The sequence below is a fragment of the Carassius auratus genome, chromosome 2, assembly GCF_003368295.1.
Source record: "Carassius auratus strain Wakin chromosome 2, ASM336829v1, whole genome shotgun sequence".
Classification (NCBI taxonomy): domain Eukaryota; kingdom Metazoa; phylum Chordata; class Actinopteri; order Cypriniformes; family Cyprinidae; genus Carassius; species Carassius auratus.
The window spans coordinates 6,804,806-6,818,160 of record NC_039244.1 but is presented as its reverse complement, the minus strand read 5'-3'; the positions used below and the strand labels follow the sequence as shown (position 1 = coordinate 6,818,160).

The following is a 13,355-nucleotide window of genomic DNA, read 5'->3' as shown; positions in this document are numbered from 1 at the left end:
ATTAGCAATTTTTTGGGAATTGTGCTCTCACGCTAATTTGCCCTGTTTAGTAAATCTGTCCCTAAAGGCTATAATTAAAGCAAAGGGTGGTTCAACAAAATACTGCCACAAGGTGTGATCCTTTTTCCAACTCAGTGAATATGTTTTTATTTTATTAATTATTTTCTGACATACTGGTACTTGTTCTTTCATTTGGATGTTATAAGTTGCAGTGATTAAATACATCTTCATTTCAGGCTGCAAAGCAACAAAATGGGATTATTTTAAAGGGGGTGATTCTTTTCTATACCCCCCCCCCCCCTCTCTCTCAGTACTTTTTTTTTGTAAAATTGTTATGATATTATATAACACAATATTTGTTTTTAACTATAATCAAATAAATGCAGCTTCTTTCAAAACCATTAATCAATCTTACCAACCCCTAACATTTAAAAGGTATATATTAGAAGACCGGTGCAGATCCTCATGACTTTGTGTTGAGATAATTAGACCACAAAAAAAAAAAAAAGTCCATTTCACATTGCATTTGGAAAATGTTCAGTATGTGTTGGATTTCCAATGTTTCTGCAGTTGTTTTTCCATTTCTATCAAGCCGTAGCAAGAATCGATAAGAATCTTTCTAAGAAAGTTACTTAAAGTTGGTTACTGTTGACTTGTTTGCATTAAGTTACTTGAATAATAGCACATTTGGTTCAGTGGCATAGATATTTGTAGATAACTCAACCCCTTGTTTGTTACAACCACAATAACACAAGAACTCCAAATTAAGTGCTCAACCTATTTTTTTGCATTGAGTATATTTCTGGTTTAGAGTTGGAATAATATTTGAACATCTAAGATTAAGTTTTAGCACATTCATTATCGAGCATTACTGCACCCTCAAGAAATAAGGACAAAAACTAGCCAAGGAGTTTTACTCAACCGCATAGATTAGTTATGTTTCATATACCATTTGGAATTAACTACTGGCTGGATTACGATAGAACTCAACTCATAACCAGCCATATATACAGCAACAAATAAGGCTGTGCATAATATTGACGCTAATGATAACAGTGCATCTTTGTTACAATAAACAGACACAGTGTTTACTTTTGGTGAAGAATATATCACAGAAAATGTCAGAAATCAATCTGAGGACAGAAAGAAGATAACTAGTGAAACGCATCAGATCTTGGCTCCCTCTGTTTCTTCTAAAATGATGAATAAAATCTATGATCATGTACTGTAGGCACACCAGTGATCACATTAGCAACTCAATGGGTAATGCATCTGAGTATCATGAATGGGCATGTTTTGTTCACACGTTCAGCAGAAGATTAATGTTCGCCTGTTTTGTAGCTTTTCAGAGTCATTCTGACAGTTTGGTGCATTTTTGGTTCCTCTAATGGGGTGTTTATTTGTCCATGGCATGTTATTTTGTTTAAATAGTTTTTGTAAATAATATAACTTAGGGCATTGAGCATTATGAAATTTGAAAACTTATTAACATATATTTTTTTTGTATTAAACACAAAGACATAAATATTAGGTTTCATTTTTTTTGTGTGTGTCAAAGCCCAAAAGCCACCAAGTTAGGAATGACATAGTTGCATCAAATCCTGCAGACGTGATCTCATTGCAACTTGATCAGTCCACAAAGTAAAATGTGAAATGCTAGCATGCTAATGTTTAGCTAATGTTAAGACTAGGTGCTCAACAGGTCCTTTTCTCTAGCATTCCAACCCTGGGCCTCAGGATAAACAAAGTCAAAGATTTGCAAAGTGTAACTGGGAGATGTACACTGAGTTGTTAGGAGTGCTTTCCAAGAAAGATAAACATTTGCCTCAGTTTAGGTCCTTATTTGTCTCTCCAGAGTTTTTGAAGAAAAAAAGTGTGATGCTTTGTAAGATGAATGACATTCTCTCTATTAAACTTCTTCAAAAAAAAAAAAAAAAAAAAAAAAAAAAAAAAAAAAAAAATATCTAAGAACAGTGTCCATAAGGTTGTACAATGCAGAAAAGCGCCATTTTGCTACTTAAAACATGGAGAAACTTCAATGAAGCTACATTGAAACTAAAGCTTTCCAAGCTTAAAGCTACTTACAATTAGCTTTACTTAAGCTTATTTTTTTAAAGAAAATAAGTAGTTAGCTTCACTAAAATAACTACATTAAAGCTAGTTAATGGGCTAATATTTCAATTAATAATTTAAATCAGAAATGAGAATGTCTCGGGCACAAAGCCGCATGGGTTATTGAATTAAATAAAAATTTGAGTGACTTAAACAGATTAATTTACATTAAAGACTCAAAATTATGTTTTGCAAATTTCTTTTAATTCATAGTGCTTATTCATACACTGGCGCAATGCGATGCAAGGTGAAGCGCAAGTGTGTTTGCTATTTTCAGTACAGTGCTTTTTGCATTTTCCCGTCCTGCGCCACGTCGTTGAGCATGCTGGTCTAAAAAAGAGGTGTGTTCAGGCGCATTGCTATTTTAAGGATCTGAAAATAGACTTTTTTGTTATTTAAAGAGCCTGTATGTAGAAAATGCGCTTCTGGCCAGGTCCGCAGTGTGCGTTGAATTTGCTTTATACACACATGGATGCGCATCACACAAAGATGCCAAATATTAAAAACAAAAGGTTTACAGTTAACTTTGCGCACAAGCAGGTCGGTTTCTTCGCTTTTCCGCCAACAAATTCCGCCATATAAATAGCCATCCGCCCTGGCGCGAATGCATCTCGCTCTGAAAGGGAATGGGAGATGGCACTCTGGTTGGTTTATTGAACGTTACACCATTTTCTTATTAAGAGAATAGGGACAACCCATTCCAAAAATAAACCCCAGCGTACGTTTTGCCATTTTTAAAATAGCAAAATTGGATTTGGACATGCCCTGAGTGCACCTGTGCCATGCGCTTTACACTTTGCGTTTAGATTTTCTTCTGAGATCGGGTTGAATAGGACTTTCCAACAGTGAATATGAAAGGGAAAATGAAAGACAAGTTTAGGATAATGGGTTATATTTTTTGTAGTGATGCACCAAAATACATTTTTGGTCACACTTTAGTTTGGAGACCAATTCTCATTATTAACTATTAACTACAACTTTTAACTCAATAAACTCCTAATTTGCTGCTTAATAATAGTTTGTAAGGTAGTTGTTAAGTTTAGGAATTGGGTAGGATATAAATTATGGTCATGCAGAATAAGCCATTTAATATATGCTTTTTGAGTACTACTAAACAGCCATTATGCTAGTAATATGCATGCTAATACGCAACTAGTTAATTGTGTTAATTGGTCCCTAAACTAAAGTGTTACTGATTTTCATTTAACAGATCACTGAAACAGAAATTAAAGTTTTTATTTAGCCAAAAATCATAAAGCTAATCAGAGTTATATAATTATGAACACTCAAATAATAACTGACTTGTGTACAAACATTTAATTGGCACATTATGCAATTTATCTTCTTAATGATATAACAGGGTTTCCACTCCAGTTCATTGTTGAAAATGTAAACATTAAAATTATGGCTGTAATGAAAACAGTCATAACATGCCATCGGCAACATGCACTAATGAAACGTCACTATTTTGGTCAATGATTACATCTCTCCAAAATCATGTCAGCCGTAACCAAAAATCAAATGCCATGACAAACAGCCTTTCAGCACTTTCTCACACTTGGAAAAAGTGGTTTGTTGAATGGAAAATCTGTGCTATTGTCAAACAACTGTGCTAGTGTTATGCAACTGGAAATGTTAAACTAGCATTATTATTACATTTGCTGCTCCTCACTGAAGCCTACACACTCATGCGCAACAGAGGAAGAAGTGGGTGTAATAAAGTCAACACCGTATCACTTTCTGCTAGTAAAGCCATTAATGCATTTAAAGTGCATTCTGTTAAATGAAATACATGGCTTTTCTGTGGGTGTTTTGCATCTTGGTTCAAACACGTCTTCCTTCCCAGTTCTCTCAAATCCATCCTTTCTAGCTCCCTCATCCCTCCCAAGAGGCCACTAGAGCATCTGGGTTTGGAGTAACGCAATGACTGACCCCATACAAGGAACTTCCTGAAATGTCAGAAGGGCTTTTTTTCCCCTCTGTTTTATTGCCATCCACTTTTTCAAATGGTATAGTGGTGCTGTTTTTGTGTGGATGTGTGTCTCCGTTTGATCCATCTTCTTCCTGTGTGCTCCTTAAAGTCCCTGATCTTGAACACCCCCACATCTCCACAGTTTGGAGTCCGTATCCCACTCATTGGAACCAATCCCAGTTGGAATCTCAGACTTAGGCTTCAAAGACCCAGAATACATTATTGTCATACACACCCTGAGAATCCCTCATTGTGTTGTGATGCTATCTTTGTTTACATTGCACCATATGTAGCGGAATACACCTCCTCTGCTGCGCCTCAAACAATTCAGTCCTACCAGGAGAGGGAAGTGTGGGCTCAACGCACAGGAAGACATGAGGAAAAGCTTTATTTTCCTCATTAAAACTGATAGTGGTCCTGAGGGGTTTAAACTGCTCTGTAAACCTAAAGTCTTGAGCTCTAGATCCAAGATGGATGATTCAGAGACATCACAATTACTTTACATAAACCTTGCTGTGTAACTGAAAAAAGAACATATGCTCTCTTTTGTTCTATCAATCTTCGAGAAAACCCTTTCAGTCAAAGTGGGGATAAATTTACAGTAACTGATTTTTGTAAAGAGTCATAGGAATTGCGTATTTTCTATAAAAAGTGTTTGAATTATGTATAGTGTGGGTCACCCCTTGGTGTGTTTCGAGATACTGAAATGACGTGACCTGTGAATGTTTCACTAAATGTCTGAAATAATTATCTGGCTCGTAATGTATGTTACTGGCTCATACGCTAGAAGCAAATTGTTGTTTAGTTATGCAAGAAGGGAAATTTTTAATGGACACTTATTAACTTTTTTTTTTCCAATGGAGACAATGGTAGGATCAGTAGATGTATGATGGCAAAAGAAGTGAAAAAGACCAATGCACAAAAGCTGACAAAGACAAAAAAAAATAGCAAACATCTGTACGGCGTGCACAAGGTGGAAGGATTTGATTATTAATAAAATCCTTAGTAGTGTTGGCCAAATTGCTTCTTTTTTGTTGGGGGGGGGGCAGTTATTTTGAAGTCTCTTTAATCAAACACACCTGATTCAGATCCAAAAGACCGAATATGCTCCCTATGCCCTATATAATGTACCATATTTTCCACACTATAAGGCGCACCGGATTATAAGGCGTACCTTCAGTGCATGGCCTATTTTAGAACTGTTTTCATATATAGGGCTCACCGGATTATAAAGCGCATAGAGTAGGAGATACTGCAGTCAAAAGTTTGACTGGGTTTGCGTTATGCATCCACTAGATAGAGCTGTGATAAAGGGAATGTCAACATTTTGTCAACTATTAAAGGCTTTTAAGTGCACCTTATAGTGCGGAATAGGGCTGCACGATGTGTCGTTTAAGCATCGATATCGCGATGTACGAATCCACGATAGTCACATCACAGGATGTGCGATGTAGGCTGTCGTAGTTGATCCCTTATTCATTAACTGTATGGGCCAGCTGCTCCCCTGCCCTTGACGAATGTGATTCGCAGATTAATTGCACAGCTTAACCATCATAGAGTGAAAGTTTTGACCGGGCAGAGAGAGAGAGAGAGCGCGAGCGAGCGAGCCCCGGCCGCACGCTCACCGTCTTCATACAACACTAGCGCTGTCTTGCTCTCTCTCCCACATGCATATTAATCAATTGACACGATGGTGTCGATGTTTAAATCATTTAAAATGATAATTTAAGTGTGCTCACCCCGTTTTTGTTTGTAAGAAAAAATTTGATTAGATTTCATATCGCAATATATATCGTAGAAAAATAATATATTGCAATGTCATTTTTTCCCAATATCGTGCAGCCCTAGTGTGGAAAATACGGTACTGTATTGGGTGTCGGCCATTTTGTAGTGCTGTCCGAATTCTGAGTAAACAAATTCATTACCTACAAGCATTCACTTCTTTTAACCCACAATCCTCTCTGATTTCGAGTGTACAACCAATCTATGCTGTGTCCCAATGTGCCTAATTATACTACGCCCTTAAAGTATGTACTTTATTGGTGAAGAAAAAGTACACACAAGAGTGGACAAGCTTTGGGACATACTATACCATCTCACAGTTACGACTTTAATGGTCCTCTCTGTCGTATAGTTAGACACACGCTGTCACTGTAAACTGGCCTGCAATCATCTTGTCACAGTTACATCATCCACATTTCATTTCATTTAACTTCCTACCATATCGGAGAGAAGAGAAGTAGCAAGTTGATCTGCATGTCGCGGGTCTTCATGCAGACAACCCTGCTCATATTTTCTGCGTAAGGACGCATTTAAAAGTTAACGACCAAACGGGAGTTTATAAAAGTTTACATTACTGTTGTAGATTAAATATAACACAGATACGATTAAATAAATATTATTTTACCAGGTTAAATGTTGATTATTAATAACGCAAACCCTTTATCTTAAACTCTCTAATTAACTGTCGGCCGAACGCATCCTGTAAAGGGTGTCTGAAGCTGGAATCGAACTCAGGTCTTCTAGTCAACTGAGCTCCCTGTTTACCACTGGGCTATGGTGAGTGATAGATATCCGTTGGACCCAAGAGCAGAAGGATAACAAGCAGGCTTTGTCAATCAAACAAAAGGGTTTTACTGTAGGCTCCAAGTTCCCAAAGAACAACATAAGAGAAGCCGTGCTTCCTCAGTGAAAATACAAAACAAAAGAAGAACAGTAACAAAACCAGAAGTTTAACAAACTGCAATGATTACACACGATAGGTTAGCTCAAGATTGAACACAAGTCTAAGGAAGAGGCACACTTAAATAGGCAGAACACCAACAAGATAATGACCAGCAGGTGGTAGAAATCAATTCCTAATTAGTGATGACCCAGAGAGTTCTACAATGGCTGGGCCACCTAGTGGATGGGAGAGTCATTACACCTCATGAGTGACAGCCCCAACTAATGGTTGGGAGAGTCATTACATGGACAGCAACTAGAGGCTGGAGCCTTACACATCCACAACGTTTTTTTTTTTTTAAGCTTTTTATTCATGTTTGTAGTTCTGAACCAAATCCTTTGCCAAAGCGCAATGGAACGTGTCTGGGAACCACTGGTATATATATCTAAATCTCACTAATATCAGCTAAAAAAAAAAAAAAACTACTGAATTGCACTTCAGTTTAAAAAAGAAAAGAGATTTTAATAACTTTTAAATTACATTATATTAATTCATCTGGATAGCTGAAATGGACAAATTAACAATTGTCTTTCCTTGTGTTTTCAATTAGCTTTAGAAAGCTAACATCTTAGCCTGCTAGTCTAGTATAGTGTTAACTGGTTAAGAAATAGTGCTTCTGATTATCTAAAACAAAATATCTCAATAACACACATTGTTTAAGATCAGATATTGGAGGAACACTCTTTAAAATAATTATTCTTTTTAGAGCTGTTCACTAAAAGTCCTTTTCTGAACGTTTATTTTTAAGAGCAGTGGCATTGCCTTTAGGGATGTAACAATAGCCCACGGTTCAATACCTTGTTTTTTTTTATTTTTATTAATGATTGGTTTATATACTACAAACACATTTTTCCATTTTTATCACAGAATAGGGCATAACATATATTTTATAATTCCTATACTGTTATAAATGCTATCTCAAGTAGCGCTGCATCATTCATATACTTTTTTCTATTACCTGGAGATTACTTTGAAAAACACACATAAAACATGCATTGTAGCAATTGTGTGTTTATTATCTTCACATTTAATCAGTCAAACATTTCTGCTTTTTATTCAGTTCCTTTGCCCATATTAGGGATTTCCTGGCATGTCATTTTGGATTCAAATAAAAGGTCAGGTCATGCATAGACTATCTTGTCTCTTTGAATTAAAATTTCACACTGGCCCTTGAAAACCTCTATGTGAACAAACTTGCCTGAAAAAAGTGCTTATTTACCTTTTATTAAAAGGGTGGGGGAGGGGGTCTACACCCATGTTAAGAATGAAGAAGGGTAGAATCTCACAGCAGGAACTAGCTGGTCATGGTAACCACCCAAACCTTTTTTTCAAGCCTTTTTCTGAATACTTTTTTAATAACATGCTAAAGAAACCAAATATGCTCACACCCTTATCAAGAAACATAATTTAAAATGCATGAACAGACAGTAAATGCATTTATCTTCCCTTTATTGCAACAAGCTGTACATGACTCAGGTACTTGGTGTTAAACCTGTAGTGTGAGTGCATGGGAACACACATTATGAAGAGCGTTCAGCACACCTACAGCCAGCAGCAAGAAGTAACACTCTCAGTTACGTCATATCTGGAAAAGAACAGTATACTTAATGAAGTTGAGCCAGCCTAGGTAAAGCCACACCTTAACTTTGCCATCATGACACTGGGCCAGAAGCATTGCTAGAAGGAAGTGAGCCAACTCAAGCTTTAACGAAGAAATAAGTGGTGTAACTTACCTCTGGCCATGATTTCTTCATCACATGCTACAATATCATCTGTATGAATGGAAAACATCCTACTGTCTCAGGACGTCATATGTTTTATGCAACCTGTCTTAATTCTGCCAGTGACAGACGCAGGAAATTAGTAACTCCATATAGGCCGTCACAGATTACGCCATTAAGGCTCTGTTTATGAATTTATCTTTTCCTGTGTGTAGGCGGTGGTCCGATGGCTTGAATCTAGGCTATGAAACACTTTTATTGTAGTTAGAGTAAAGCAGAACACAGGGAACCTGTTTTCTCATCATCAGTTTTTCCTCTTAAGCTGTTCCTGATAACAGAAGCACTCTTCTGTTCTTCAGAACCACTTATGACGTTTGCCAAGTTGCTCTAACTGTTGGGAACGAATGAGATTATGTATCAAAACTCCCTCTGGAAAATCATTTCCACAGTATCTAAGACCTAAAATTAAGTTTACATATGATATTTTATTTCAAGGCTGTGACAGGAGTTTTCAAATGTAAGCCCTTCTGAGGAAACCCCTCATCAAACTTCCTTGCCAAAACTGTTCCCACTCCATTAACGCAGTCATGTCCCATTCAAAGATAAATCCGAACTTTCGCATAACACAATCAGTCAAGATCACACGAGATGCAATGATATTTCACAAACAATCCAGATGTAAGTCTTTTTCAAGATGCAAGTTTATAATGTCCTTCTAAAATGGCTGGAGATGATTAGCAGTTTTGGGGGTTTTCTGCACACAAATTAATAATTTGCCCTCAGAACACTTGGATTGTTTTACATTAGATTTTTCATAATGACACTATTAAACCCTCATATATAATTCAATGATGATAAATATCCCATGCCTTTTGCATCTTTGTATTGACACCAGAAGTTTCTCAATAAAAGTAATGCTGTACCCTGCATGTTGAAAAATTATGCTTAAAGGAAACCCATTAGTAACAAGTCCTGTCTAAGCACTCATATGTGACAATTTAAAACATGCTATTGTAAGCACCTCTTTGAGACTTCCGTTGCTCAGTTGTTTACAAGCATAAGCGTTTCCTTCAAGACCAGACACGTTAAAGAATGTGACCCAACAACCTCACGACAGCCAGTATCGCCCCTACTCCATGTCAACACCTCATAAAAGCTACAGTTCTGTGAGTTTTCCTAAGAAGACTTGGATGAGTGAATTCTGTAATTTTGTTGTACAGTTCATCCATTAGTGTTCATAGAGAGACACTTAATGTACTTGGTGTGACTATAAAGCACCATTCTTCAAGACCTGGTCTTATCGTCTCAAAATCACAAATCAAAAAAAGCTTTAGTTGAAATGCCAGACCGAGACCACCATGACCCCTGAACACATAATTGTTGATTCATTGATTTGTCTTTGTATTGAGGTTAGGTCTGTCCCCTTTTTCCAATGCTAATTTCTTTCAAATCAGTGGGAATTCCCATCAACCTTCTGCTGCTAATCAAGTGATGTCTTAGGAAATCACTTGTGAAATAACTGGGGCTGTCTTCTCTTACACAATAATGTAATTATTCACAGTTTTACAGTCGATACATTGGATAGTGGAAACTGCTGGTTGTCTAATTGGGGATATCTGGTGGTGCAAAATAGGAGCTGTTGATGATGACCAATTCTTTCACTTTTCAATGAGACCTCACAGTTTTGGCTATTTTAATTCTATTTCTGCCTTTTAGTCAGAATTACAGTTTAAAATGGTCTCTGCAGCAATAGCCTATGGACAGACTGATAAAAATTTAGTTTTTTTCCAAAATGAGTATGAGAAAGAGCCAGTGCTCTCTTCCACGAGCACTGTTTATCTTGGCCCAGTGCAGAGTCTTTCCGTTGCCGCTCAGAGGCCGGTTCATTAGCTGCAAAAGACTCCTACATGCCTGTGTCTCTAACAGCCTGGTTTGATTTATTACAATCATTTTTTGTTTGTATTTAATGATCTCCGTTCAAGTGAAAACATGTGGTTTGACTTGGCAATTGCAGTCTACAATCTCTCTCCGTCTAATTTGTATAATTGGAACAAATTTGCATTGCAAAATGGGCTAACATTCCACAAATGTGAAATATACTAGAAGGCTCAAGACCGTAATTGTTGCTAAACTGTGTATAAAGCTTGGATTAATTACTAATGCACAGTAATGTTTTATTATTTTTCATTTATTTTGATGAACTCTCTTATGTGCATTTATTTGGTCAAAATACAGTAAAATATATCGTGACATATTATTACAATTTAAAATAAGTGGAATAAGTAATTTATTTCTGCTAAGGCAAATCTGTGTTTGCAACAGTTATTACTCCAAGTGTCAGATGATCATTCAGAAATCATTCTAATATGCTGATTTTGTGCTTGTGATTTCTTATTATTATCAATGCTGAAAATCCTTGTGCTGCTTAATATTTTTGTGGAAGGCATGATTTGGATTTTTTTATGAGGTTGCCTTATAATTTTTTAAAATAAAGATATTCTATCTGTTAAAGAATTTAAGGATTCTTTGATGAACAGAAGGTACAAAACACATTTATTTGAAATAGAAATCTTTTGTAACATATTAAAGTCATTACTTTCCCCTTTAATTCAATGCATGCTTGCTTTGTATGTCTAAAGGTACGTTGGCAGGTTTAATGGCTAAACAGATAGAAAAAAGAATGAAAACTTAATTACAACCAAATAACACATTTGCTTCTGTCGGTTTGCCCGTTTGTGTATTTTTCCCCACAAAGGCCTCAGATGGACTGAATTGTGCTTTCTTTCTCTCTGTGTTTAAGTGTGTCTGGGAGCGAACAACAAACTGGCTCTTCTGGGAACCGTGGATGACCATTATCAGATTCTGGTAAAAATGTACAGCAACTGCACCGTGGTTCTGGAAAACCTGGAAATCACATATATTACAGAAAAGCATGACTTGTCGTTTCTCAGGGTATGATACTGTATATCCATTTACAAACACTATGATCAATGCTGTTTCACTTTTACCTTGGTGTACACATGTTTGTATAATTTGTATTTCATGACAGATGTTTAAAATCATAACTATATGTTAAAAACTCTTTATATCTTTATAGTGTCGTAGGTGTAATGAGGTTTGTGTTTAATGGTATTTTGTGTTGTTGCTCCTGATTTTTAGAGCATCCAAGAAGTTGGCGGCTATGTTCTCATTGGGATCAATACAGCCCCCAGTATCCCCCTTGAGAACCTGCGTATCATCCGCGGCCACTCTCTTTATGAAGACAAATATGCTTTGGCTGTCCTCCTGAACTCCAACAGTAGCATCGGACAAGGCGTGAACCAGTTACCACTGACTAGCTTAACTGGTATGTGGTTATATAAAACTGGTCTTTGTGTGTGTTCGTTTTTCCGGCTAAATGGGAATAACAAAAGCTCCTAACTGACCTGCATTCGTGTGTTTTGCATATTTGTTTTGCAAAGGGAATAATATTAATGAATTCTTATGCCCAGCTCTTATTAAATATTCATAAAGCTGTATTTCAAATGTGAGGTTTGTCATATGTGAAAGCATTGTTGTTTTCCATTCCTAGAAATCCTGAAGGGTGGAATAAAATTTGCCAGTAACGATCATTTATGTAATGTGGAGACCATCCAGTGGAATGATATTCTGAACATGAAGAGTCAGCCTAACATCATAGAGCCAAAAAGCTTAGCAAGACAATGTATGTCCCTCAGGAGTCAGTTTTTTTATACATATATATTAAATGGTACTAATTCATTTTGCATTTTGAATAAAAATGTTCTACTTTACCTCCCAACAGGTGAGAAGTGTGATCCAAGCTGTTACAATGGTTCCTGTTGGGGCCCTGGCCCCCAAAACTGCCAAAAAAGTAAGTGGTTTTGAACTATTCAAGTGATTAAATCAAGCGATTAAACTTTAGAACATTTAAAAAAAAAAATTAGTGACAACAATTGTTTCCTAAAAATATACAGTATACAGTACACTGCTGTTCAAGAGGCTTTAAGAAAATGTTTTTATTATTATCAAATCAAATTATCACATGATGCTTTTTTCAGGATTCTTTGATGAATAGAAATTACAAAAGAATAACATTTATTTAAGATAGAAATCATTATAAATACTCTGATCTTTTGTTTTTTAAACACCTACAATTTTGAATGGTAGTGTACTATATAGAAAACTTTGAAAAATACGAAAAAATAAGAAAGAATCTTTTATAATTTATAATTGTAACGATACGAACTTCCTAATCATCCGGAAGAAGGAGGCGGGAACCGGCGCACAATCAAAATCATTTTAATATTCGAAAATAAACAAAACAGCGCGTCAGCCCCTCACGGCGACTGACGCGCACAAATAAAAAGCAAACACATAAAATAACGTCCCAGGCCTGGTCATCTCTCGTCCTTCACGGTCGTCACTCCAGTTTTATATCCTTCCATCTCCTACGTGGGACTCGATACTGGCGGTGGGGCGCAGGTGTAGCTCATCTCCAATCACTACACCTGGCCTCACTCCTCGTTCCCACGCCTCTCGGCCCTGCCCCACTCGCCACAATAATATTTAGTGCCTGAAAATGATTTGTGGCATTTACACTTTCAATGTTTGATCCATTCTTATATGTAACCCTAAGTTATCATAAACCTAGGTTATCTGGGGTGTTTTGTGGTTTTTATTTATGTATCTTTTCTAACCTTGAGATAGTAAAGCATAGTCCCTCTGCAAAATGCACTGGAGTAACAATTTGGGATTTCTGCATTACGAGTAGTTTGTTTATTTGATCCTTGGCTTATATTTCACAACTGTGAAAAAACACTACTTG

The 13,355-nt window shown here is 36.6% G+C and overlaps 1 protein-coding gene across 2 annotated transcripts in view; it reads left to right on the top strand.

Annotated features, from left to right (window-relative positions):
- Window positions 1-13,355, top strand: part of LOC113114389 (epidermal growth factor receptor-like) — a 57,285-nt gene that overhangs the window by 20,829 nt on the left and 23,101 nt on the right. For both annotated transcript variants that reach the window (XM_026281329.1, XM_026281320.1), the window contains exons 2-5: window positions 11,331-11,482; window positions 11,690-11,876; window positions 12,102-12,233; window positions 12,333-12,401. In XM_026281329.1, the coding sequence (XP_026137114.1) occupies window positions 11,331-11,482; window positions 11,690-11,876; window positions 12,102-12,233; window positions 12,333-12,401 (540 nt within the window). The remainder of the gene's footprint in view (window positions 1-11,330; window positions 11,483-11,689; window positions 11,877-12,101; window positions 12,234-12,332; window positions 12,402-13,355) is intronic.